The sequence below is a fragment of the Dipodomys merriami genome, unplaced genomic scaffold, assembly GCF_024711535.1.
Source record: "Dipodomys merriami isolate MVZ:Mamm:240054 unplaced genomic scaffold, mDipMer1.0.p SCAF_57, whole genome shotgun sequence".
Lineage (NCBI taxonomy): Eukaryota > Metazoa > Chordata > Mammalia > Rodentia > Heteromyidae > Dipodomys > Dipodomys merriami.
Genome location: NW_027206146.1, coordinates 4431965 through 4457819, shown reverse-complemented (window position 1 = coordinate 4457819; position 25855 = coordinate 4431965). Strand labels below are relative to the sequence as shown.

The 25855-nt window shown below is 57.8% G+C and overlaps 3 protein-coding genes across 6 annotated transcripts in view; 2 read left to right on the top strand and 1 right to left on the bottom strand.

Annotated features, from left to right (window-relative positions):
• The window catches only part of Shank1 (SH3 and multiple ankyrin repeat domains 1), a 42549-nt gene extending 30722 nt beyond the window's left edge, over nt 1–11827 (bottom strand). For all 3 annotated transcript variants that reach the window (XM_070000874.1, XM_070000875.1, XM_070000876.1), the window contains exons 1-8: nt 11473–11827; nt 9128–9425; nt 8761–8964; nt 8228–8299; nt 6757–6865; nt 6370–6521; nt 4816–4983; nt 4018–4134 (exon numbers count right to left, since the gene is read on the bottom strand). In XM_070000874.1, the coding sequence (XP_069856975.1) occupies nt 4018–4134; nt 4816–4983; nt 6370–6521; nt 6757–6865; nt 8228–8299; nt 8761–8964; nt 9128–9382 (1077 nt within the window). In that variant the 5' untranslated portion in view covers nt 9383–9425; nt 11473–11827. The remainder of the gene's footprint in view (nt 1–4017; nt 4135–4815; nt 4984–6369; nt 6522–6756; nt 6866–8227; nt 8300–8760; nt 8965–9127; nt 9426–11472) is intronic.
• A 3503-nt stretch (nt 11828–15330) lies between these two features.
• Clec11a (C-type lectin domain containing 11A) lies at nt 15331–17912 on the top strand. The gene is made up of 4 exons (XM_070000472.1): nt 15331–15642; nt 15811–16000; nt 16200–16391; nt 16835–17912. The coding sequence occupies exons 1-4, from the start codon at nt 15496–15498 to the stop codon at nt 17278–17280; spliced, it is 975 nt and encodes a 324-aa protein (XP_069856573.1). The 5' UTR covers nt 15331–15495; the 3' UTR covers nt 17281–17912.
• A 2847-nt stretch (nt 17913–20759) lies between these two features.
• On the top strand, nt 20760–25773 carry LOC138812530 (formyl peptide receptor 2-like). 2 transcript variants are annotated; one of them, XM_070000471.1, is made up of 6 exons: nt 20760–21007; nt 21102–21170; nt 21756–22016; nt 22681–22823; nt 23255–23358; nt 24400–25773. In XM_070000471.1, exon 6 carries the CDS (start codon nt 24413–24415, stop codon nt 25412–25414), a length of 1002 nt encoding a protein of 333 aa, XP_069856572.1. In that variant the 5' UTR covers nt 20760–21007; nt 21102–21170; nt 21756–22016; nt 22681–22823; nt 23255–23358; nt 24400–24412; the 3' UTR covers nt 25415–25773. The 2 variants fall into 2 exon arrangements, with proteins under 2 accessions (XP_069856572.1, XP_069856571.1); XM_070000470.1 differs by having other exon boundaries at nt 20760–21170.
• The last annotated feature ends 82 nt before the right edge of the window (nt 25774–25855 follow it).

Genomic DNA, 25855 nt, shown 5'->3' with positions numbered 1-25855 from the left:
GCCCTATCCCTGGCTCCCATCCATGGGGTTGTCATCCTGCCCTGACCACTTTTAGATGTCACAGACTCCGTGGCTCCCCCTACTGGGCATATAAAGAGCCTGACATTTACTTGGAACTAGCGGGCATCTCACAGGGTGGCACAGATTTGTTCGCACAAGCGTGAGCCTCCCCGGCCCTCTCCCTGGTCCGAGCCCCGTCTCAGATCCCTCTCCTATCCCCAGCACCTGGTGCCAGGCACAGGGGAGGTGCTCAGCAAATGTGCACAGAACAAGGATGAGGCTGGGGGATGCAGAGCTGTCAATCAAACTTCATCTGCTGGAGTCATTCATTTATTCATGTGTTGAGTCATTCGATCTGTGGAAACAAGCCACCACCTGTTTTGAGTTCTGAGCCAGTACATAGTCCTGGTAGAAATCCAAGATGGCTGACCCATGATTCGTTCATTCGTTCATTCACTCACTCACTCACTCCCCAGAGATGCAGCTAAGCCTACTATGTGCAAAGGGGCCTTGGGACAGAGCGGTCCATCAGAGCCAGCCCTCATGATCTCACAGCCTCGACATGGACCTGACCTCCACCACCGGGGCTGGATGGGAATGCCAAGATTAGAGAGTGTGGGAAAATAGCCAGACCTAGTCCTGGCCCTTGGGAGCAAAGACAAGGAGATAGAGAGCTAGCCTTGAGCTGAGGAGCTGAGAGACAGCACTTAGGCCAGAGTTCAGGCCCCACGACAGACCAAAAAAAAAAAAAAGAAAAAGAAAAAGAAAAAGAAAGCCAGGCACCAGTGGCTCACACCTGTAATCCTAGCTACTCAGGAGGCTGAGATCTGAGGATCGCGGTTCAAAGCCAGCCCGGGCAGGAAAAGTCCGTGAAACTCTTATCTCCAATAAACCACCAGAAAACCGTAAGTGGCGCTGTAGCTCAAGTGGTAGAGTGCTCGCCTTGAGTTGAAGAGCTGAGGGACAGCGCCCAGGCCCAGAGTTCAAGCCCCACGACCAACAAAAAAAGAAAAAAAAGAAAAAAAAAAGAAACATAGGAAGATAACAGACCAAGATATCCTGAATAAAATGACTACACCCTATCTGAAAAATAACTAAAGCAAAAAACAAAACACAATAAAATGAAAAAACCCCCAATGGACTAGAAGTATGGTTCAAGTGGTAGAGCATCTGCCTAGAATGAATGATGCCCTGAGTTCAATCCCCAGAACCATCTGAAGAATGGAAAATAACCTCCCATTTGTGGACATCTGCTTGGTTATTAGCATGCGGGAGCAAGCAGCACCTAAGTCCCCTGGATCCTCGTCCATGGTGGGTGCTACTGTCATCTTTGTCCTAAATTGTCCCTGCTCATATGAATAAGTCTCCCGACCAGATCCAGAGTGGCACGGGTGGCAACATTAATACTAACAATTATTATGATCAGAGCTGTCATGAATACAGGATGAATACTAGATCCCCAGATCAACATGCTGAGGGGGCGTGGCTTGCGGGGCCCTAGTCTGTAGGAAGGGGGGGGGAGTCCTTCCTGCTCCACTACACACCCTCCCTCCCACCCCACCCCCACAATCTGGACTAGAGAAACCATTTTACCCTTCAAGGGAAAAAAGCAGGGAGGGGACGTGTAGGCCCCGCATGGATTTGGTTTGATAAACACTGAGTCCTCCCTGGCCGATGCCACTGGGCCACACCGGGCCACCTGCCAAATCCCCGGCACAGCAAGTGCTCGCTCACAAGGCAGAAGGAGGTTTTGGAAGACTTCCTGGAGGAAGTGGCTGGCAGACCAGCAGCCTCACAGCAGGCTCCCATCTCCTGGCATCCCCACATTCAAGGGCAGCGAACTGGCAGGGGGTGGGCATGGTAGGAGCAGGGATGCTGGTAGCTCATACTTAGGATCTTAGCTGTTCAAGAGGCCACAAATGTGGCTCAGTGGTAGTGTGCTTGCCTTGCATGCAGGAAGCCCTGGGCTCCATTCCTCAGCACTACATAAACATAAAAAGCCAGAAGTGGGGGCTGGGAAGGTGGCTCAGTGGTAGAGTGCTTGCCTTGCATGCATGAAGCCCTGGTTTCGATTCCTCAGCACCACATAAGCAAAAAAAAAAAAAAAAAAAAGCTGGAAGTGGTGCTGTGGCTCAAGTGGTAGAGCGCTAGCCTTGAGCTGAAGAGCTGAGGGACAGCGCCCAGGGCCAGAGTTCAAGCCCCACGACCGGACCAAAAACAAAAACAAAAACAAAAAAAAAAAAAAAGCCAGAAGTGGCGCTGTGGCTCAAGTACTAGAGTGCTAGCTTTGAGCAAAAGAAGCCCAGGGACAGTGCCCAGGCCCTGAGTTTAAGCCCCAGGACTGGCAAAAAAAAATCATGAGGCTGAGATCAGGGGGATCACAGTTCAAGGCTAGTTCCAGCAAAAGATCTTTCATCCATCTATCCATCCATCCATCCATCCATCCATCCATCCATCCATCCATCCATGCATCATGCATCTACCTGTCCATTATGTGAGACTTCAGCTCAACAGAGAATGCTGGGCATGGTGGTGTGCACCTGTTGCCCAGCTATGATAGGAAGCATAAAGAGGAAGATTATAGTATGAGACCCTACTATCTCAACAATAATCACAGTGAAAAGGGCTGTGGGTATGAGGTAGTAGAGTGTCTGCTTAGCAATCACCAAGTACTAAGTTCAAATCTCCCCCTTCCAAATAAAAAAAAATATATATATATATATATATATATATATACATAAATAAGCAAAAGAAGCAGGAAGCTGCAGCTTCTAGGAGCACTGCTGGGGAGAAGAGGCGCTGGGGCTCAAGCTGTCACCATGAGCACTCCAGCTGCCTTTCCCAGAGAGTCCTACGTGGGGTCCATCCACCAGCCTGGAAAGAGCAGGACCCTATGATCCCTGTCAGGAGCTGCTTCTGGATCTTTCCTCTGTCCCCACTTTGCCATCACAGCTGGCTGAGTGCAGATGTCCAGCAAGTGAAGGCCCACATAGACCCCTTTCCACTTCCTGTCATGCCCCCTCCTCCCGCCTATTTTATGCAGGCCAAGCCCTCTGCCTGCAGCATCCTCCCTCCACTATTCTGTCTGGCTGACTCTTGATTTCATAATAGTCTGACTGGAGCCTCTTCCGAAAGCCACCTCCACCCAGGCCCACATCCAGACCCACGTCCAGATAGCACTCCCTTGGGACCTCACTCTGAGCACTCCAGGCCATAACATCAGGGGGTGTCCCCTAGCAACCAACTCCAGGCCTGATTCAGGAACTTAGGAAGGAACTTGGGGAACATTTGTTGAATAGATGGCTGGTTGGCTGGCTGGTTGATAAGTAGATGGAAAGCTATAAAGATGGATGGAGAATCAGATGAGTAGATGGATGGGTGGATGGATGGATGGGTGAATGGATGAGTGAATGGATGGGTGAATGGATGGGTGTGTGGGGCAGATGAATGGGTGGATGGATGGGTGAATGGATGGGTGAATGGGGTAGATGAATGGGTAGATGAATGGGTGAATAGATGGGTAGATAGATAGGTGAATGGATGAGTGGATGGGTGGGTGAATGGATTAATGGATGAGTAGATGGATGAGTAGATGGATGGGTGAATGGGTAGATGGATGAGTGGATGCATGGGTGAATGGATGAGTGGATAGATGAGTGGGTGTGTGGATAAATAGGTGAATAGATGGGTGAATGGGTGGATGGATGAGTGGATGGATCAGTGAATGGATGGGTGGATAGATGAGTGGGTGTGTGGATAAATAGGTGAATGGATGGGTGAATGGGTGGGTGGATGAATGGGTGGATGGGTGAATGGATGGGTGGATAGGTGAATGGGTGGAGGAATGATGGGTGAATGGATGGGTGAATGAATGAATGGATGGGTGGATAAAGGGTGAAAGCATCGGAGAAGCAGACATGCACATCTGGGAGGCTGGGATGGAGAGGGTCTGAGGCAGGCATCAGTGCGGGGAAGGTGGCTGAGGTGGCTGAGGTGGGAGGGGCTGCCAGGGCAAACCTTGTTGTAGAGAGCACAGATGTGCAGGGCCGTGTTTCCCGAGGCATTCTGGGCTCCGGGTTCAGCCCCGTAGAAAAGCAGGTGCTCCAGGTGCTGAGAGTGACCTCGCTGGCAGGCCTGGGGGATGGGGGAAGACAGGAAGCACAAGGCCTTGATCAGACTCATTCTGAATCCCTCCAGGCTCCTCCCTGTTCTTTGGGGCCATGAGCCCTCCCATTCACCTTCTCTTCACCTTCACCTCTCATTCCTGCTTAGGGACCTAAGATGCCAGCTTTACAAGTACAAATGCTCCTTTGAAGGCCAGAGGGTCCAGTCTGAGCCCTCATGAGGGACAAGAGGGCAGTCCTTGGGACCCATTGTGGGTCCCAAGCTGTCCCGTCTTCTGGCCCGTGCCCCTCCCCAAATACTCTTTTTTTTTTTTTTTTTTGTCGTTCGTGGGGCTTGAACTCTGGGCCTGGGCGCTGTCCCTCAGCTCTTCAGCTCAAGGCGAGCACTCTACCACTTGAGCTACAGCGCCACTTCCGGTTTTCTGGTGGTTTATTGGAGATAGAAGTCTCACGGTCTCTCCTGCCCGGGCTGGCTTTGAGCCGCGATCCTCAGATCTCAGCCGCCTGAGTATCTAGGATTACAGGCGTGAGCCACCAGCGCCCGGCTCCCAAATACTCTTGGTGTGCATCCATGCTCCTGACTTTCCCTCCCCTCTATCCTCACTCACCCCACACAAGAATCCCAGCCTCCTGGAAGCACCAAGGTTCAGTTTCCCTCCCAAACATCCCCTCCCACCCCAGCCTCAAGCACCTGGTGGATTTCCTGCCAGCCGTTCTCGTCAGCTACGCCCAGCTGGGCCCTGTTGTACAGAAGCAGCTCGCAGCAACGGGGGTCACCCCCTACCATGGCCGTGTGGAACAGAGGGGTCAGTCCTCGACGGTCCTTGTAGTTGGGGGACCCCCCAAGGTCCAGAAGCGCCTAAGAAAGGAGGCAGACCCGGGGAGGAAGGACAGTCACAGGAGGTTCTGTAGGACTAGCAGGGAGGTGGCCTCCAGTCACCCACACCGCCAGTGCCATCTCAGCTCTGCGTTCCAGCAGATGCACCTGCTCCCACCATAGATGAGCCACTGGAAGACAGCCGTGGCCAATGTGGCAGTGCCACTCCACACTCTCTAGAGGATGCTTATTGGGGGACCAATGTGAGAATGCAAAACACGAGGGATCTACCAGGGCCCCCGGCCAAATGGAAAATTGTTCTAAAACAAAGTATCCTAAAAATGGGTCTAGAAAACAAGTCAAGCTAGGACAGGGCAGGCTCTGAACCAGCCTCACAGGGACTGGGGTCTGGGGAGCAGGATACGGTTCCAACTGAAGCTTTGGATGTAGAAGAGCAAGCACCCTCAAGTGTTCCAAGGAGAAAGTGCTTGCAGCCAGCCTGCCCCACAAGCAGGGGAGCAGCCAATGGTCTTCAATGGCACCATCCAATATGGCGCCCACATGGGGGCCATGAGCATCTGAATGGGGCTTGTGAGCCAGAGGAACTGACCACTTAATTTTGCTTTATCTTCATTAATTTAAATGTAAACAGCCTTGTGTGGCCAGTGGCTAATGGAATGAACAGTGAAGGTTTGGAGTGTGTGTGTGTGTGTGTGTGTGTGTGTGTGTGTGTGTGTGTGTGTGTGTTCCTGAGGAAAGACAAGGTGCCTCTGGGAGTTGGAGGAGAGGAAAAGCCTTTAAAAAAATTTTTTATGCTGGTCCTGGGGCTTGAATTCAGGGCTGGGATGCTGTCCTTGAGCTTTATTGCTTAAGACTCTTATTCTACCACTTGAGCCACAGCTCCACTTCTGGCTTTTTGCTGGTTAATTGGAGATAAGAGTCTTAGAGACTTTCCTGCCCAGGCTGACATCAAATTGGGATCCTCAGATCGCAGCCTCCTGAGTAGCTAGGATTACAGGTGTAAGCCACCGGTGCCCGGCTTCGGGAAGAAGCTTTCAAACTAGGTCTATACAACATGACTCTGTGTCATATTTCAATGGGGGTAGGGTTTGGATCTACCCAGGTTGGGTGAGGTATGACCCGCTGATGGTCACGTGTGTCCCCATGCAGAGCCTGAGAAAGGTCTCTAATTCAGTCAGAAGAGTGACAACTGAAAGAGGTACCCAGGACACAAAGAAGGACTGTTTTTAACATATAAGGAAGAAAGAAAGAAAGAACGGAAAGAAGAAAGAAAGAAAGAAAGAAAGAAAGGAAGGAAGGAAGGAAGGAAGGAAGGAAGGAAGGAAGGAAGGAACGTGGATGTTGACAGAAAAGCAAGAGAAAAGGAGAGAAGGTCCCAGGAGTGCTGAGGGCACCCTGGTGACTCACCGTGAGAGCAAGGCAGTGCCGGGCACAGGCAGCCTTGTGTAGAGCTGTCATGCCATCCCGAGCCCGGAAGTCGATGTGGGCCCCGCCCAAGCACAGAGTTCGAATCACCTCTACAGAGCCTTCCGTCTGGGCGGCCAACGTCAAAGGCGTCTCTGGGGTGAAAAAGGCCATCCATCACAGGCAGTTCCCACTCCCTGTGCTTCCCACTTCCCAGCTCTGAAGGTTTTTCTGTTTCGTTTTGAAGACAAGAGTTTCACTAACTTTGCCCAGGCTGTTTTTGAACTTGAGATCCTCCTGCCTCTGCCTCCCACATAGCTGCGATTACAGGCTTGCACCACCGAGTCTGACGCCTGCTCTCCTCCAGCGTGTGGAGGACCTCCTCCCTACCTCCTGAGTCCGAGTCATGGTAGTTGGGGTCCAGCCCCTTGTCCAGCAGCCGTGCCACCTTGTCGGATGTCCCAAGCTGCACATACTCCAGGAACTTCTTCAATCCGGTCTGGGGGAGGAGGAAGAGGGGAAGCTGCTCAGAGATCTGAAACAGCGCCACCCAGTGGAAGACAGAGCCAGCCACAGAGAACACCAAAAAGTTTCCAGCAGCCACCTCTAAAGGAAAAAGGAAGCTGTGTGTGGTGGTGCATCCTTGGAATCCCAGCCCTCAGGAAGCTGATGAAAGATTTCAAATTTGAGACAAGCCTAAGCCACATAATAAGATTCTGTCTCAGAAAAAGAAGGCCGGGCACAAGTGGTTCACACCTGTATTCTCAGCTACTCAGGAGGCTGAGATCTGAAGATCAGGGTGCAAAGCAGCCTGGACAGGAAAATCTGTGAGCTTCGCATCTCCAACGAACCACCCAAAAACTGGAAGTGGAGCTGTGGCTCAAGTAAAAGAGCAGTAACTAGCCTTGAGTGGAAAAAGTTTAGGGATAGCACCCAGGTGCCAAGTTCACAAGTGCAAGCCCCAGGACAGACAGACAGGCACAGACAGAGAGACAGACAGCGAGACAGACAGACACACAGACACAGACACACACAAAGACAGACAGACAGACACAAACACACACACACACACAGAGGAACCATCTATTGTACTGGAATTGAACAGCTGAAACTGTTCTTGGATTAATAAATCCACGCTATTACTATTCCAACAGATGAAAGCTATACTGTTATTTTACTAGAATGCCTCCTGTCCAGATCAGCCATGTTCCAGATGGCCAGTGGCCCCCTAGGACCTTTCAGGATGGCAGGGGAAGAAAAGCCTAGGGAACTGAGGAAGGAGTGAGATGTATGGTGTGGGGTGCTAGGGTCCCAAGAATTCTCCTCTTGAGCTAGGCATGGAGACTCACAACTGTAATCCTAGCTACTCAGGAGGCTAAGATCTGAGGATTAAGGTTCAAAGCCAGCCCAGGCAGGAAAGTCTATGAAACTCTTATCTCCAATAAGCCACCAGAAAACCAGAAGTGGTGCTATGGCTCAAGTGGTAAAGTGCTCGCCTTGAGCGGAAGGCTGAGGGACAGCGCCCAGGCCCTGAGTTCAAGCCCCACGACCGACAAAAAAAAAAAAACAAAAAAACCAGAAAATTTCCCTCTCTAAGCCACAGCAGCCCCTTCACATCCTCCAGGTGATCAGGGGAGACTGGGGGAGATTTGGCATAAGGACTGGAGAAAATATGTAGGTGATCCTTGGACTTGGTACATCCAGGTGAGCTCAGAGGATGGTGGAGGAAGGAAATAGCTTCCATTGGACATTGGGGCCTGGCCCACACTGAGGGTTGCTGTGGAGAGCAGGGAGGTGCGAGGGTAGGCATGGAGGGGGGAGGGGGAGAGGGGGTTGTTCCATGCCAGCAGGTTTCTCTCACCTTTGTGTGCAACTTGGCCAGCTGCTTCTCGTCCAAATTGGTCTGTTTGTAAACTCTCGTCTTGTATCGGAACTGAGGCATGGAGGAGAGACCAAGATTGGGAACTGGGGTCTTGACTGGAAGTGTCGGGGTGGGGGTGATGGTGGAAGAGGTGGCCTCTGACCTCTGACCTCTTCCTTATCCCCAGGGTAGGGCAGGACTGGTGTGTCAACAGCTCTGGTAGGTTGGCTGGGCGGCTGGGCAGAGACTGACTTTTCTGAGAGCCAGGCCTACCTTGAAGGCTAAAGGTGTCTGGCTCCTGCAGGGAGTCAAGGACACCTTCCCCAACTCACAGACAAGAAGGGGAGAGGGGGACAAGGACTTTGCGAAGGCCACCCAGGGGGTCAGAGGGGGAGAATGATTTGAAATCAGGCCTTGTTCTGGGCCTCTCTTGCTGGGGAGTCTTAGGAGAGCCCATGAAAGTGTGGGGTGTGTTTATTTTGGGGCATGCCTTTTGTGTTGTTGGTAAAAGGTTGGGGAGATGGAGGTCTCACCTCCAGGTAGGGTACCCCCTTCTCGAAAGACTGGGGGTACTCCCTCAATAGCCTCTCCTCCTCCAGGAAGTTGGCATCGCGGCCGGAGGTGGCAGGCTGGAAAAGGCCATAGTTCAGCACGTCCTGGAGACTCTCACTCAGCGCACACAGCACCTGCTGCTTAGCAGCCCAGATGGTGGCGTCGGGGTTGAAACGCAGGCATTTCTGGAGGAAGAGGGGGACAGACAGGAGGACTCAGGTAGGTCAAGGGTCCCAGGTAGGCTGGGAAGGCATTTCTGGAAATGGGGGCCTTCCCCGGAAGTGGCTTCCCACCAGCTGGGGGCTTCGTCCCCACCTCTGCCAGATGGTGGGTGGGTGGTCAACTCACGGTCTGGTGCAGGTCTGGGATGCCAATCCGAAAAACCATCATGCTGAAGTGGGTGTCGTCGGGCACAGACATGGACCGGCCCTGGAGGCCTCGGGCCGAGGCCAGGCTACCAGGTGCTCCGCTGCCCCGGCCCCGGGTCCCCCGGGGGCCTCGACCTGGCCCGTCGGGGGAGCTGTCGGACTCCGAGCCCCCCTCGAGATACTCGTTGACACTGTGGGGTTCCTCGTCCTCGCTTGTCGCGGGGCTGTGGGTCATCGTGGGGCCACGGGGCGGTGGGGGGCGGCAGCATCACAGGTGACTGCAGGGGACCAGGAGTGAGCATCAGGCTCAGACCCCTCGGGGGCCACCAGCACCCCTCAGTGGACAATCGGTCCGGCACAGGCAGGGAGGAGGCTGGGCATGCGCTCCAGACCTGCCGGCCTCCCACCTCCACCACCACACCGGCCCACACCAGGCCCCTTTCCCTGCCTCGCCTACTTCTGGCACCTGTCTCCTCCCTGCCCTTGGCCCTGCTTGCAGCCCCCCACCCCCCCTGCGCCCCACTTTGCGTGGCCGTGTCCCAGAAACCGCAGAATCACCGCGGGAGCTAGTGGCCCACTTTGTGAGGTCGCAGAAAATGGAGCTAAAATTAGCTTCGGGACAGACAGGTGGACCCACTGGTACCCACCCTCCCGGCCCCACCCTGGCCCCCTGTGCTCCTGCCCAGGCTGACTGAGCCCCGTAGTAAGGAACGGGGGAGGGAGATGGCGGTGCCCTGATGGGTGACTTCACCAAAGCAAGGCCTTCCCAGGGGAGCGAGGGTGCCACCTGAGGGCGCCCCAGGGCAGGGCATCTTGCAGGCTGTCCCTAAGGGGACAGTGAGAGGTTACTGGGGCATCTGAACCAGGTTGGCAGTGGTGAGCAGCAGCCCCCCGGGGTGCGAGCCAGGCTGGGGGAGGAGGGCCTGGGTGGTGGGGTGCAGGTGTCTGTGATGACCTGTGGGCGTGTTCCAGGACAGGCATGGTGGGAGGGGTGGGCCGGCATCCGAGGAGCGGGCAGGGCAGGGGCGGGGGAAGGCTTGGCTGCCAAGGAAGGTAGGAAGTGGGGCTGGGGATCATCTCCTGGGTCCCCACTGTGCCTTCCGAGGGCAGGTCCCTTCCAAATGGTGTGGGGGGTAGAACTGCCTCTCCCAAACACCCCCCAACTCCCACCCCAGCACCGGAAACCAGAATGTCTGGTCTGGTCCCTCCCTCCCCCCCCCCACACCAGGCCCGGCTCCCGCACGGTTGCCATGGAGATGAGAAGCAGTGGAGGGTACTGCCGACTTTGGGGATGGGGGGGCTGAAGCAAGGAAGAGAAAATGTGTGTGGAAGCAGACTTCCAAGAACTGTGGGCGAGAGGGCACCTAGACCCCAGCCGGGGCCCTCCCCCCCCTCCCCGCGCCGAGGCCCCGCCCCCGGGGGGGGACCCCGGCCCGGTCCAGCTCCCCCCCTCATCCCCCTGGCCCCCTCCCCCGGAGCCGCGGCCACTCCCCCCTCGGCTGACCCCGGCTGACCCCCGGCCCCACAGGGGCGGGGCGGGGCGGCGGCCGGCCCGGGGTCCCCCCCTCCCCCGCGCCCCAGCCCCCCGGCCGCTCGGCCCCTCCCCCTCCGGCCCGAGGGAGGGAGCGGGCACACTCCGCCGGGGCGGCATGAATCAAACGCTCGGCGGCTAAGAATAGCTGGCACGCAGCTGGTACCGAGACGGGCTGAGGAGCCGGGGGGCGGGGAGGTGGGGGTGCCCCGGAGGACGGCGGGGGGCGCGGGGGGCGCCCTGGGGGCGGCGGCGTGGCCCGCCGCGGGCGCGGGAGGGCGAGTGGGGGCGGAGAGGGGCGGAGGCCACGGTCGGGGCCCGGGCGGGGGGGGGACCCCGGCCGGGGAAGGGGGGCGGGAGACCCCGGGCCGGAGGAGCCGCGGCGCGGACGGGAGTGCGGGCAGGGGCGGCCTCGGGGGAGGGGGGCGCCCGGCGGGAGACGCGGGGCCCGTGCGGTCCCGGGGTGGGGGGCGCGGGGACCCCGGCTGGGCCCCGGGGTGACCTGGGGGAGGGGCCAGGTGCGCCGGGGGGCGACGCGGGGGAGTGGCCGGGACCGGGCCGGGCGGGAGGCGGGCCCCGGGACCCCGGCCCGACCCCGGAGAGCCCCAGGTTGGGGGGACCCCGCCGCCGGGGTGGGGGCGCGCCCTGCTCTGCCGGAACCCAAGTCGCTGTCCCCCGCACCCCGCACCCCGGGCCCGAGCCCGGCGCCGGGCCAAGGACATCCGGGGCGCCCCCGCCCCCTCCCGCAGCCCCGGCCCCGCAACCCCCGGGCCCCGCACCCGGCCCCAGCTTACCTGCCTGGCGGGGCTGCTGATCCCGGGCGGCGCCCGCGCCCTCCCCCCTCCCCCCACCCCCCTCCCCCGGGGCCGGGGGACCCTCAGGCCATGCCCCACCGCCCCGGGGGGCGAGCGGGCCGGGCGGGGGGCGGCGGGGGCCGGGGTTCACCCCCCCCGCGGGCCGGGCCTGGCCATGCGCCGGGCGCCCCCCCGAGCCGCCGCGCCCCTGCTCGCGCGCCCCGGCTCGGTCCCGCCGGCTCCGGGCGCCGCGTCCCCGCGCTCGGCCGCCGCCTCCTCGTCCTCGGGCCGCGGCCGCCGCCCGCTCCGCGCCGCCTTCTGCCACCGGCTGGCTCGCGCGCTCGCGCCGTCTCTCCCTCACCCGGTCTCTCCCTCCCTCCCCCTCTCCCTCCCGCCCTCCCCTCCCTCCGCCCTCTCCCCTCCCTCCCTCCCGGAGCCGGCGGAGGAGACATCGCCCCTCCCCGCGCCCCCAAACCTCGCCCATCCCCCCCCCGCCCGGCTCCGCCCCGCCCCGCCCCCCCCGCCCCGCCCCCACCCCCGCCACCGGGGGTCCTCACTCACCTCAGGACCGCCCCTTCCCGGGGGCTCCCCCATAGTGGGGACTGGGGAGGGGGGCCCTCTCCTCCCCCCTCCTCTCTTCTCCTCCCCTCCCCTCGAAGGCCACCTCAGCCCAGGGCCCGGCGCACGTGGACCCACCTGAGCCAGGCTCGGGGTCCCCCCAGACAGGAGCAGAGCCCGCAGATGTGCCTTGTCTCCGGGGCATGGCTGCCCTGCCTGCCAGTGCCCCCCCCCGGGGTACACCGCCACAAACGCGCCCAGCTACACGTGCGCTCAGCCCTCCTGCACCAGCCAGCACACGCAGCAACGTGGCGCCAGGCTTGGCCACCACCCACCTGGGCTGTGCACGCCTGTGTGCCCGGCCCTCACAGAGCAGAAGGCTAGGCGCGTGTCAGGGAGGTGGGGCTGCCACCGCGCACACCTCACCCGGCACCCCACACCTGCCCAGCAGCCCAGCTCTCATCCTAGCTCCCCTCCTGGGTAGCAGCCGCTGTCGCTTCTATGTGGTAGAATGTTGGCCATCTCTGTGTTCCCGAGGGAGAAACTGAGGCACAGAGAACTTGCCCCAAGTCACCCAGTTGTAGAAATCGCAGAGGCTTAGGGACAGCAGGCGCCCCTTGTGCTTCATTGTATACCCCTGGCATGCACAGGCAGCTGTGCCCAACCATCTCTACACAGCTGGGTGCCAGTGGCTACCGCCTGTAATCCCAGCTACTCCAGGAAGCTGAGATTTGAGGGTCATGGTTCTAAACCAGCCCAAGCAGTAAAATCCACGAGACTCTTGTACCCATGAACTACCAAAAAGCCAGAAGTGCAGCTGTGGCTCAAGAGATAGAGAGGTCAAAAAAGCTAAAGGTCGCAAAGGCACCTTGAGAAGGCAGTTCTGGGTTTCTGGGCGGCCTGTGGGGTTCCCAACCCCCCAGCTGCAGGCTCTCCGCAGCACCCTACAATGCCTAAGCCGGAGCAGGTGCCTGCCAGCCTGGGTTTGGGAGAGGCCCTTGTAGATGTACCCCCATCCACCCAGGTGGGGAGCAGCTGGGCTCTGGAAAACAGCTGTGTGTTGGCACCAGCTGTGAGGTTGCGTACCCCTCTACAGTTTGCAAGGATGTTGCAGCCTTGCACATGATCTAGGGAGGACCGTGGCTGGAAGTGAAAGCCCAGTGGGCCCAGGCAGGCACCTGAGAGGTCCAAGCTCTGAGGCAGAGCACATCCCGCCCAAGGTCACACAGGCCTCCACCGGGCACTGTGCTTTCTTGGAAGACAAGGTCGAATGCATTGATTTCCAAGGACCGTTCGGGGCTCCCAGACACCCCAGGGCAGATATCCCAGGGCAGACCCCTTTCCCATGCTGGGAGCCAGAGCCTGGGCTGGCTACCTGCACACTGGTGACCTCCAAAGGGCTGTGCCCCCCAGTCTGAGGCTCAATTTCCTTCTTTCAAGAGCTGGCCCTTTGCTGCCTGGCTAATATGCTTGGTGCTGGCTGGCACAAGTGGCCAGGCCAAAGTTGGGAAAGCCCTGTGTGACTCACGGGCCTGGCATGGAGTGTGCCCAGTATGGCCTCCTGCTTCCCCAGCCCCAAGGGGCTTGCCCATCATCTCCATCCTCACTGCAGCCTCCAAATGGGGAATGCAGGTGCGAACAGACCTCCAGGCCTCTGACCAAGCCGTTACCACACTTGGAAAGACTATGGCCAGACTCACAGCTTGAGCGAGCACCTACTATGCGCAGGGAAGGGTCTGATCTCCTGCTTCATGGGTAGGGCACTGCGTAAGTCTCTGCTTTCGTTGGCAAGAGATAGACATAAAGCCACAAGCAGATCTTGTCAGTCCCAATGATACCTGGAAGATAAAAGGTGGGCACTTCAAATAAAAACAGCTTGTATACCAGAAGCTTTTTTAGCTAAAGGTGATTAGGGAAGGCCTCTTAGAGATGAGCAGCTGGGGAGAGAGGCTTCTAGAAGGAAAGAGAATGCAAAAGCTCTGGGTTAGGGAGGAGCAGGGAGGCTGCAGCCTGAGCGGTACCATGGAAGTGGGGGGACATGGGGAGCAGGGGTGATGAGGTCACACAGCTACAAAGGGTTCCTCTTTTCCCCAGCCCCTAGGCAGCAGGCTGGGCTGAGGGCTGAGTCCGGGTTTGGCTCTCCTCCTGCTTCTGATGGGAAGGTAGGGGAGTGGGAATGATGTGATTTGATTTATGGTTTGGAAGGATTGCTCTGGCTGCGGCAAGCAGGCAGCCGGGATTGGAGGGGCTCCGAGGAAGGAGGAGGAGGAGGGCAGGGAGGAGGGGACTGCAGTGGTCCAGGCTGGGAGGAAGCAGCTCCTGGATGGTTTAGAGCTCTCTCTGTACCCAGCCCCATGTCTGTCTGCTCTATCTCCTAGAGAAATTTTCTCTGACAGCTCACTGCACCCCCTGGTACCCCCCACCCCCCTTTGCACAGCCCTGCATCCTGGGAGCTTATCTGTTGCACTGTAGTGGAGCATGTGTGTGTGTGTGTGTGTGTGTGTGTGTGTGTTGGTACTGGGGTTTGAACTCTGGGCCTAGGCACTGTCCCTTAGCTTTTTCACTCAAGGATGATGTTCTACCATTTGAACTACACCTCTACTTGCAGCGTTTTGGTGGTTCATTGGAGATGTCTCATGGACTTTCCTGCCCGAGCTGGCTTGGAACCAGGATCCTCAGATCTCAACCTCCTGAGTAGCTGGGATTCTAGGCATGAGCCACTGACTCCCAGAGATAGGTGTGTGTGTGTGTGTGTGTGTGTGTGTGTGTGTGTGTGTGTGTGTGTGTGTGTGTGTGTGTGTCCCCACAGATATGCACATATACTTTATCTTCTCCCTGGATAAGGGCTGGGTGGGTGGGAATGGCCCATGTAGGTGGACAGGAGGCAGGGAGGGAGTACCCTGGAGCCTGTGAATGGTTTGTGGAAGATGGTGGCCACTGGGTAATAACAACCTTCGCAGCTCCTGAAGTCTGCCCCCTCCTCAGGAATGGCCAAGAGAGAGAGGAAGGAGGATGTGTGGGTGAAGGTCCCATCACCCCACCTCGACCCCTTGGTCCTGAGGTGTTCCTAAAAAGGTCTGAGGCCTGCTGTCCCCAGGATCCTTTGGAGAGCAAGGTTCTATTCCTGATTTGCTGAGCTCTTGGCCAGGCAGAAGGAAAGAACCCTGCAGAAGCCAGCTCTGGAAAGTTGAAGGGGGGTTGGGGGGGCAAGGCGGGATCTTGGCTTTGGAACGTTGGAGGTTTCCGGCCACAAAGGCAGGGCCTCAGGGGAGCCAAGAAGGGCGGGGAGACACACACACACCAAGAAGCCAAGAAGACAGGCCCTCAGGGATCAGAGGAGAGGAGAGGCACCAGAAAGCAACTGGGATAAGTGGGGATCGGGGGCTAGCAATTGGCACCCACGACAAGGGTGCAGTCTTCAGGGAACCCAGCCTCAGCCCTGACATCCAAGGTGCCAAGGTCCTGATGCAGGCGTACTGGTTCTTCGGGGCCTTGGTGGTCCTCCAGCTCTTGGGATTTGGCCATGGGGCTCGAGGAGCTGCGAGGGAGTGGGAAGGAGGCTGGGGAGGAGCCTTGGAGGAGGAGCGGGAGCGGGAAGCCTTGATGCTGAAGGTGAGTGGTGGAAGGGAACCCCCTGGGCTTGGGGGTGAGGACATCCCAGAGTTTGGGAAATGAGGATTTGACAGAATGGGAAGGTGGCTTCAGAGAAGGGAAGCAGGCCATGGAGGGGGGTGGGGGGTAGGGAGGAGAGACGGGACTGATGGCTGCTGTTTGGCCCAGCATTTACAGGAGGCCCTGGGGTTGCCGGATAGGAGGAGGGAGGAGAATCCTGCCTCAACTGCGGAAGGCCAAGGGACTGGGATGACAGAGGAGGATCAAGGGGATGAAGAAGAGGAGGAAGCAACACAGGCTCCCCCCACCCCCAGCTCCAGCCCCTCTCCTACCCCTGAGGACACCATCACTTATATCCGTGAGTAACCAGAAGCCTGGTGGTCTTTCAATTGCTTACAGACCACGGGTGTGACCTCCCAAGAGGCCACTTTCGGAAGTTCCAGAACCCCTTTCCTTCCCTCACTCCTGCCCTCCGGAGTCCTAGGGCCCCGTAGCACCCCATCCCCGGTGGCGCCCCCAGAACCCCATCCGTGAGCACCCTGTCCGTCCGTCCTCAGTGGGCCGCCTGGCGGGCCTGGACGCGGGCCTGCATCAGCTGCACGTCCGTCTGCATGCGCTGGACACCCGCGTGGTCGAGTTGACCCAGGGGCTGCGGCAGCTGCGGGAGACGACTGGCAACACCCGGGACGCCGTGGAAACCCTGCAAGAAGCGCGGGCCCGCGCCGAGCACGAGCACGGCCGCTTGGAGGGTGAGTTCGCGCCCCGCGTGGTGACGAAGGTCGGGGGGGTCCGAGCCAGGTGGGGGAGCCATGGGGACATGAGGAAGTCAGGGAAGCAAAAGAGTCCCCAGAAAATTAGAATGTGTTGGCAGATCTGGGGCCAGAATGACTGGGTTGGGCAGAGGGCGAGACGCTTCTTCCAAGAAGCCTACCCGGCCCTACTTGAACTGCACCACGCCCCCACCGTCCTTGCCCTGAAGTCCCGCCCCCAACGGATGACCACGCCCACACACTGACCACGCCCCGGAGCCCCTGGCTCCACCTCATTGGTTGCTGTAGTTCTGACCCAGCCTCCTCGCTGCCCTCTAGCCCAGACCCTCGCCCCTCCCACCACCACTATGAACACGCCCCCTTTCTCCGCCCGCCTATGAACACTCTGGTCACGCCCTCTTCCCTCCCCGCCCTGCCCGCAGGCTGCCTGAAGGGGCTGCGCCTGGGCCACAAGTGCTTCTTTCTCTCGCGTGACTTCGAGACGCAGCCGGCGGCGCAGGCGCGGTGCGCAGCTCGGGGCGGAAGCTTGGCGCAGCCGGCGGACCGCCAGCAGATGGACGCGTTGGCGCGGTACCTGCGCGCTGCGCTCGCGCCTTACAACTGGCCGGTGTGGCTGGGCGTGCACGACCGGCGCGCCGAAGGTCTCTACCTCTTCGAGAACGGCCAGCGCGTGTCCTTCTTCGCTTGGCACCGTGCACCCAGCCCCGAGCCGGGCGCCCGGCCCAGCGCCGCTCCGCACCCGCTCAGTCCCGACCAACCTAACGGCGGCGTGCTGGAGAACTGCGTGGCCCAGGCCTCGGACGACGGGTCCTGGTGGGATCACGACTGCGATCGGCGCCTCTACTTCGTCTGCGAGTTCCCCTTCTAGCGGGCCGGTTCCCGCCCTTGTGCTCCACCCCACTCCCCTCCCTCCCTGGGCCCCCAAGTGTCCCCCACCCCGGCCGGCCAGGCGCACGTGGAGGGCGGGGGGGGGCGGAGAGGGGGAGCAGGACTCCCCTGGAGTTCAGTAATGGAGATATAACCCTGACTGGCCTAAGTCTCTGCCCCTTCCCTCCCTCTGCCACACCCACACTCCATCTGATCTGGGAAGGAGGGAAGGAGATACCCTGCCATCCCCTAAAGGGGAGTGCCTTTAATCTTACCCCTACCCTTACTCTCTCTGGAGTCATAGAACGGAGCCAGATGTGGAGGCTTACACCTGTAAGCTTAGCTACTTGGGAGGCAGTAATTGGGAAGGTCAAAGGCCAACCTGGGCAAAACGCTCTCAAGGCCGCATCTCAGTCAATAAAAACTGGAGACATGGTATACGTCTGTCATCCCAGCTACTCAGGAAGCATAACTAGGAGATTCACTGTCCCAGACCAGAGCCTGGGCAAAACAACAGCAACAACAAACACCAAGCCTCTACTAAAAAAACAATGCAAAAAAGGTTTGTGGACCTGGCTCAAGTGGTAGAGTGCCTGTCTACAGCAAGCACAAGGCCTTGAGCTTAAAATCTAGTACAGAGAGGGAGAGGGAGAGAGGGAAATACGACAGGACTGCACGTGTGGGCAGGACTGCTCCTATCAGAGGGACTGTGACATTGCTCTAGGGGCCTCCTTTGGCGTTCAAAACCACTGGCACCTCTCAAACCGGTGCTGCTCCGCCAGCTGGGGAACACTCCTTGTCCTTATAGTAGGCAAGACTGGGTAGCACCAACTTGGTGTGTTTAGGGTCACTGGGCACAAGGGAACTGATGGAATGGAGACAGCGTGTGGCATTTTGAGTAGGATCAGCTCTTTTCCTCCCTGGCCTTCCAGGCCTGGGTCAGGAACCAGCTTTGGACACCCCACAGGGTCTGGGGTTCTGAGATCCTTATATGTATAAGTCTCTGTCTCCTTGCTTGGGCCAGGACCACCCATACCAGCTCAGGGACAGAGTTGTGGGCACAAAAAGAAGGCAGAGGCAAGAAGCAGAGAGCCCATTTACCAGAGCTGTTTATGGATCCAGCGAACCCGGGTATTTGTAGCATTAGGGGTTAATTTCTAACTGTGGTCGCCTACTGAGAAACCCACCCCCTCCACCAGGCTGGCCCTCCCAAGTCTCTGAGGAGTACCTGAGGTTTGTGAAGCCAGAGGAAACAGCAGCTGACTGAGATCCATGCTTATGTCATCCCAAGTTAATAGTCCAGGAAGGGTCTTTGGGGGGCACAGGGGAAAGACCCATTTTCTGAACTACAAATCCCAGGAGGACAAGGAGGCAGATTGTCATTTCCCAGCAGCCAGGGAGAGTGTTTTGTAAGTCCCACCTCTCTCTTTCCTTGTGGTGTTTGCCTACATTTCCCAGCAATCTTAAGGGCCATGCCCCCGACAATGTCAGAACTATGCTGTCTCCAATCAGAGCTCATAGTTCTCTTCCCATCCCTTGGCCTCGCCCACGAGCATTTAGGGAAATGTAGTCCGGCTCTGAGCCCCAAGCGTAGGACGTCAGAAGCCACACAGGTTAATGCACCTGACTTCCCAGTAAGTTTTTCAGAACACAGTTATGATCTGTGTGCAGATTATAACTATTTTTTTTTTGTCTGTCCTGGGCCTGGGCGCTGTCCCTCAGCTCTTTAGCCCAAGGCTAGCACTCTACCACTTGAGCCACAGCGCCCTTCCAGTTTTCTGGTGGTTAATTGAAGATCAGAGTCCCAAGAACTTTCCTGCCCGGCCTGGCTTTGAACCATGATCCTCAGAACTCAGCCTCAGAACTCAGCTAGGATGACAGGTGTGAGCCACTGGTGCCAGGCTTTGTAGTTTTGTTTTAATTTTTATTTATTTATTTTTTGTCTGAACTCTGGGCCTGGGCACTGTCCCTCAGCTCTTCAGTTCAAGGCGAGCACTCTACCACTTGAGCCACAGCGCCACTTCCAGCTTTTTCTGAGGAATTGAACCCAGGGCCTCATGCATGCAAGGCAAGCAACTGTACCACTGAACCACCTTCCCAGCCCTTTCCTAGCTTTTTAAAATTTTTTTTAGTTTAAAAAAATTTTTTTTTGGGGTCCGGTCGTGGGGCCTGAACTATGGGCCTGGGCGCTGTCCTTCAGCTCTTCAGCTTAAGACTAACGCTCTACCACTTGAGCCACAGCGCCACTTCCGGCTTTTTTCTTTTTGCTTATGTGGTGCTGAGGAATCGAACCCAGGACCTCATGCATACAAGGCAAGCACTATACCACTGAGCCACCTTTCCAGCCCCCTTCATAGCTATTTTTAAGTGAAATTCATTCATATGAAATCTCAGTGGGCATAGAAATTGGTAAGAAAGCCGGACGCTGGTGGCTCACACCTGTAATCCTAGCTACTCAGGAGGCTGAGATCTGAGGATCGGGTTCAAAGCCAGCCCGGGCAGGAAAGACCGTGAGACTCCTATCTCCAATAAACCACCAGAAAACCGTAAGTGGCGCTGTAGCTCAAGTGGTAGAGCGCTCGCCTTGAGCTGAAGAGCTGAGGGACAGCGGCCAGACCCAGAGTTCAAGCCCCACGACCGACCAAAAAAAAAAAAAAGAAAGAAATTGGTAAGAAATGCTTCTCAGCATTGGAGGCATGGCTCAGTTAACAAGAGCACCAGCCAATGAGGGAAAGCACCTAGTTCCAGGTTCCAGTCCCAGTCTGGGACTTAAGAAAAAAAAAGAAATGTTTCTCAAATTTTGAGTGACTGAATTATGTATTGAATTATAATATGAAATTTCTTCCTGTATTTGCAAAATGTGTGCTAGGCACTGGTCCGCCCAAACTTTAAAAAATACAAATCTGGGCTGGGAAGGTGGCTTAATGGTAGGGTGCTTGCCTAGCATGCATGAAGCCTTGGGTTCAATTCCTCAGCACCACATACACAGAAAAAGCCGGAAGTGGTGCTGTAACTCAGGTGGTAGAGTGCTGAGCCTTGAGCCAAAGAAGCTCAGGGACAGTGCCCAAGCCGAGTTCAAGCCCCAGGACTGGCAAAAACAAAAGCAAATCTTTTTATTTGGAGATAATTTCAAATATACAGAATACCTGCACAAATACGAATCGTAGAGGTACACGAGAACTTTTTACTCAGGTTACTTAATGGTTCAAGGCGTTGTTTGAGCCACTCTCCGTGCCTCAGTTCCCCTCCCGCAACCTCCCACAGAAGGATGTGTGATGTCTGTGAGGATGGCTGTTGGTGTGGGCGAGGCTCCTCCGCCGGGTGCCTGCTCTGATGGCGGTGCCACCTGGCAGGCTGGCTTCCTGCCGGGCCACCGCGCGGGCCCAGGGCGGGCCGCGTGTCGCAGCGCATGGCTGCACACCTGCTCGCCCTCCTCCGGGCGGCTTCCCAGCGCTTCGCCAACGCGGACTGGATGGAGTGGGATCCCGGGAGGGGTTCATCCGCATTGATTTCTTAATGAATGCGGCGACGCCTTCTGACATCCTGCGGTTTTCCCAGCACTGCAAGCTTCTCCCGCGGGAGGCCGCGGTCTTTGGTTGGGTTCTAAGCCCAAAGCAAGGCGCTCCTCCATTGATCCTGTCCGGACCCCTGAGACCAGCGCTCAGCCCGGAAGGACGGCACTGCGATCCTGTCCCTTGCACAGTCGAGGACACTCGAGGCCCAGAGAGGTGAAGTGACTTTTATGAGGTCAAACAGCAAGCAAGTGGTGGAGTCAAGATTTGACTGGTCTGACTCCATGAATCTATTCAACTACTTTTATAGAGCACCTTTCAAGGTAAACGGCAGTCGCGCGAAGAATCCGGACTGGAAAGACCGACAAACCAGTGGGAGGTACACTCATTCTGGGGGAAGTGGGGCAACTTAACATTCCAGAGGAGGGGCTGACATCTGGGGGCGTGGCTAACATCGCGGGGAGGGGCTAACGTTTAGGGGCAGGGCTAACAACGCGAGGGAGGAGGTAACATTTAGGGGCGGGGCTAATATCTTGGGGGGGAAGAGCTGAAGCCTCAGGAGAGGGACTAACACTTAGGGGTGGGGCTACCTCTTGGGGGAGGAGCTGAAGCCTCAGGGGAGGGACTAACACTTAGGGGTGGGGCTACCTCTTGGGGGAGGAGCTGAAGCCTCAGGGGAGGGACTAACACTTAGGGGCAGGGCAAACTGTAGAAGCTAAGGTTCCAGGGGGAGGAGCTAGATTGAGGGGCGGAGCCAACGCCCCAGGGCGGGTCCGCCAGTCCCGGCGCAGGCTGCGGGGCGCGGAGCTCATAGTAAGAGGCGACCCTGCTGGCGCTGAGTGCAGGGAGTAGAGAGCGAGACAGCCAAGGGAGCAGCCCCACGGCAGGATTTGCCTCCCAGGCGGGCGGGCGGGAGGGAGGGAGGTAATTATGCCATCTTAATCACTACCTCTGTTTCTCCCAGGCGAAGAGGGAGGGGAGGCGGCGCCCCCGGCGTGGCCTGGTTTGAGATGTTCCCTGCCGCAGGAGACACTCTGTCATCAGATGTCGGGAAATAGCTGTCGGGAGACTTCACCTCCTGACACCTGCAGCCCCGCCCCGCAGGTTGTAGGCTCTGCTCCCCGGGACGGGAACTTCACTCATTGGAGCCAGGATAGGCTGTCGAGACCGGATTCGAACTTAGGACCCAGGAAGTCCCCAGCCACACCCTACCCTCAACCTGGAGGTATGCAGGGAGGTGTGGGGGGGGACAGGGTGCAGAGGCGAAGGACAGGGCTGGAAAAAGCTGACAGAAACCCAAATCCAGGCCCGGCCTCCGGTCCCTTGCTTTCCCTCCTCCACTCTACGTCTGGGCCACTTGGAGGCCCACTTTAACCCCGGGACAAGGTCTAGCCGGGCCTGCACCCACTTCCTCTCCCTGTACCCTTTCTTTTCCACCACCAGCCCTGCCCCTCGCACCACAGCCTCCTGTTTGGCCAGCCTGGGTTGGGAGCGTCCCTCCGGCAGACTGTCCCTAACTCCCTGCCTCCTCCTCACCCCAGAGGCACAACCAGCAATCAGCTGACTATGAGACCCCTCCCCCCAAGAGACTCCATAAAATGGGTGCACCCACTTCCTGTTGTACTAACAAATCGCTAGGAATCTGGGGGCTTTATACCACACAAATTCATTATCTTACAAGTTCTAGTTGAGGATAAGACTCACATGGACTTTCCTGCCTGGGCTGGCTTCGAGCCACAATCCTCAGACCTCAGTGCCCTGAGTGGCTGGGATTACATGCATGAGCTACTGGCACCCAGCTGGTGGATGAAGCTCTCATAGAGGGGCCATGTAAAGCATTTGGGGGTGATCAGGCAATGCAGAAATTAAGAACAATATATCATCACCAGAACCGGGAAAAGAAGGAGGAGGACCACGGAGAGCCTTCTTGGAAGAGGTGGCCCTTGAGCAGAGCTCTGGATGGTCAGAGAACCCAGGATGCATGAAGTTTAGCATGAATCGAACCCATGCTCCGATCCTGCATATGAAGAAGGTAATTCTCAGCCCCCTTGATGGGGTGAATGGTGGACAGGTCAGGGATTCCAGAGGAGATGACACCTGATTGGAGTTTGAAGGATGAATAAGAGTTTGTTGTGTGCATCATTGGGACAAAACAATGGGTACCAGGGTGAAGAGACGGTGAGGACAAATGCAGGTTATGCACATATGGGTGCACTTGTGAAGGTGTGTGGTTTACTCCAGGAACTGAAAAGGAGGAGGAAGAGGAGGAGAAGGGGGAGAGGAAAAAGGAGGAAGGGAAGTGGGAGCTGGCAGGTTGGTGAGGTGGGTGGAGCTACAAGAAGAAAGGCTGCAAATGCCAGGCTGAGGGGCTTCTTACCCTGGGGAGCAGGCCAGAGCCTCCATTCAAGAAGGAGGAAACTGAGGCCCAGGCCCAGACAGCACTTAACAGTCTCTGGTTTTCAGGCAGACCCCAGCTTCTACTTCCTCTTCTGTCTATTGGTGAGCTACTTCCAGTTCCTACTTCTGCTCAGACACCTGGAGGGCTTCTGACTCCCACTTCTGGTGAGGTGAGACATGTCGGGACTGGGGGGTGGGGAAGGATGAACTGAGGTTCACAGACAGCAGAGCCCCGTTGCCAATCCAGGCCTCTGAGCTCCCAAATATGATGAGCTCATCTGCCTTGCTATGGGATTTGATTTTTTCACTGATTTTTTTTTGGGGGGTGGTCCGGTCGTGAGGCCTGAACTCTGGGCCTGAGCACTGTCCCTCAGCTCTTCAGCTCAAGGCTAGCGCTCTACCACTTGAGCCATAGCTCCACTTCCAGCTTTTTTCTTTTTGCTTATGTGGTGCTGGGGAATCGAACCCAGGGCCTCAGGCATGCAAGGCAAGCGCTCTACCACTGAGCCACCTTCCTAGCCCCTGGATTTGATTTTTTCCTCTGGGCCTCAGTTTCCCCACATGAAGGGCAGGCTGTCTTGAAGGTCAACTCCCTGGCAGCTCTCAAACCTTGAACTTGAGGATACTGGGTTTCTCAGATCAGAAGCTAACAGGCCCATGGGGCAGGAGCTGGTTCCTGGAATGTGTGTGTGGTTGGGGTTTGGCGGGAGGCTGAGGGGCTGGGACTTTGTCCAAAGGCACTGGGGAGCAAAGAGGGTCAGAGGTCGGCTACAGGCTGGAAGCAGGGAGGCTGGGGAATGGGGGGAAGCCCTAGCTGTGCTGGCTGGATGGGGATGAGGTTGTCAAGCAGGATAGGAAGGTTGCGTGTCGGTGCTCAGGCCTGTCATCCTAGCTACTCGGGAAGCTGAGATTGAAGGATTGTGGTTTGAAGCCAGCCTGCCTGGGCAGGAAAGGCCATGAGACGCTTATCTTCAAAAAGTCAGAAAGTGGTGTTATGGCTCAAGTGGTAGAGTACCAGCTTTGAGTGGAAAAATATACGAGACAGTGACCAGGAAGTGAATTTAAGGCCCAGGAGACCAGGAAGGCCAAGGGGTGAAGAGGGGGGAGGTCAGCCGTGGCTGGGTGGCTGGTGGAGTTGCTCTTGGGGTACAGGATGGAGATTTGGGGGGAAGAACTGGGGTGACTAACGTGGAGGCTCTGGGTCCCCACAGCCTCGTCTAGCCCATGGAGAATCCTTCGGAGCCTTGGCTGCCGGCACCCCCTGCAGTACTGGGCCCGCCCTGGGCCGCCCTGGTCCTTCTCTACTCCCTGGTGATGGTCACCTCCTATGTCCTGGAGGTGGCCAGCCATGGCCTGCTGGCCCGGGCCGCTGGGCCCCTCCTGCCACGCCATTTGTCCGCCGCCTGGTTTGGCCACCAAGTCACCGTTGACTTCACCTTCACGGCACTGCTGCCCCTGAGCCTCACCTGCACGCACTCCTGCTGGCCGCTGGGTGGCGCCTTCTGCCGCGCGGACCCCAGCCTGTCCTTCTTCACCTGCTGGGCCAGCGGCCGCCTGCTGGCCCGGGGGGCTGCCGACAGCTACACCTCGCTGTGCCAGCCTGCCTGGGCCCTGGGCCACCACACAGCTCGGCAGATGGTTTTCTGGGCTGGCGGATTCTGGATCTTTCTGCTGGGTCTGGGGGGGCCGGCCCTGCAAGCCAGGAGGGACCAGGCCAGCCTGGCTGTCCCTTCTAATGGGACTCCGGCTGCAGAAGTCCCCAGCCATGGCCAGGGCTTCGGGGCCTGGAACCCCGTGTTAGACCAGCTGGCATTCGGGTTTGGGGTGCCCCTGGGGGTCATGGCTTTCTCTCGCAGCCTCTTGGGGGCCCAGCTGCAGCTGGCCCGGCTGACCGGGCGCCCCCCACTGCTGGGGCTGCCTTGGGCCACTGCGGCCATGCTCTTCCTTTGCTGGCTCCCTTTCCACCTGTTGCTTTTGCTCAAGTTGTTGGGGGCGCGTGAGGCTGGGCTGGACTTGGGGGAGGTCTGGGTGCTGCTCAGACCCCTGGGGTTCAGCCTCGCAGGGGCCAGCAGCTGGCTCCACCCTCTGCTCTGTGTGTGTGGGGGCCAGGCCTTCAGGAGGAGGCTGTGGCAGGTTCTGGGGTCCTGCCAAGGCGCTGGGTTTGGGGAGAAGGAGGAGAGCGCCCAGGCCTGGGCTTGGAGGCTGAGCCATCCAGTGGGAACCTGAGGACACAGTGGGGTGGGGTGGGGTGGGGTCCCCATCTCCTCGACCTCCAAAGCATGTAGGGCTGGGTTGAACACAGCCAGACAGGCTGGGTGGGGTCCAGAGAAGAGAGACAAAAGAGCCGACTGCAACAGACCCAGAGAGGAAGAGAGGAACAGAAGAGAGGGGACGGGGCCCCAGAGAGGGGGAAGAAGAGATCTAGAGAGAGGAAGCCGGGAGAGGTAACTCAGTGAGAACATGTCCCTCAGGCTGCCTGTCTGTCTATCGAGGAGTTGCAGAGTCTTGGCTGCAGACGGAAGTTGAGGCAGGGCCCAGGTGTGAAGCAGGCCAGGCCAGGGTGCAGAAACAGAACTGGAGCTCTAGGGGAGAAGTAGTGGGGGGAGGGCGGGGGGAGAGACAGAGGGGGACAGACAGAAGAACACGGTGACAGAAGGTGAGAGGTCT

Bases quoted from the DNA above. Each gene is read 5' to 3' on its own strand.
- Clec11a (XM_070000472.1), top strand. From the start codon at position 15,496: ATGCAGGCGTACTGGTTCTTCGGGGCCTTGGTGGTCCTCCAGCTCTTG. The intron at 15,643-15,810 runs GTGAGTGGTGGA...TGTTTGGCCCAG, and splicing joins GGGAAGCCTTGATGCTGAAG to CATTTACAGGAGGCCCTGGG. The intron at 16,001-16,199 runs GTGAGTAACCAG...GTCCGTCCTCAG, and splicing joins GGACACCATCACTTATATCC to TGGGCCGCCTGGCGGGCCTG.
- LOC138812530 (XM_070000471.1), top strand. From the start codon at position 24,413: ATGGAGAATCCTTCGGAGCCTTGGCTGCCGGCACCCCCTGCAGTACTG.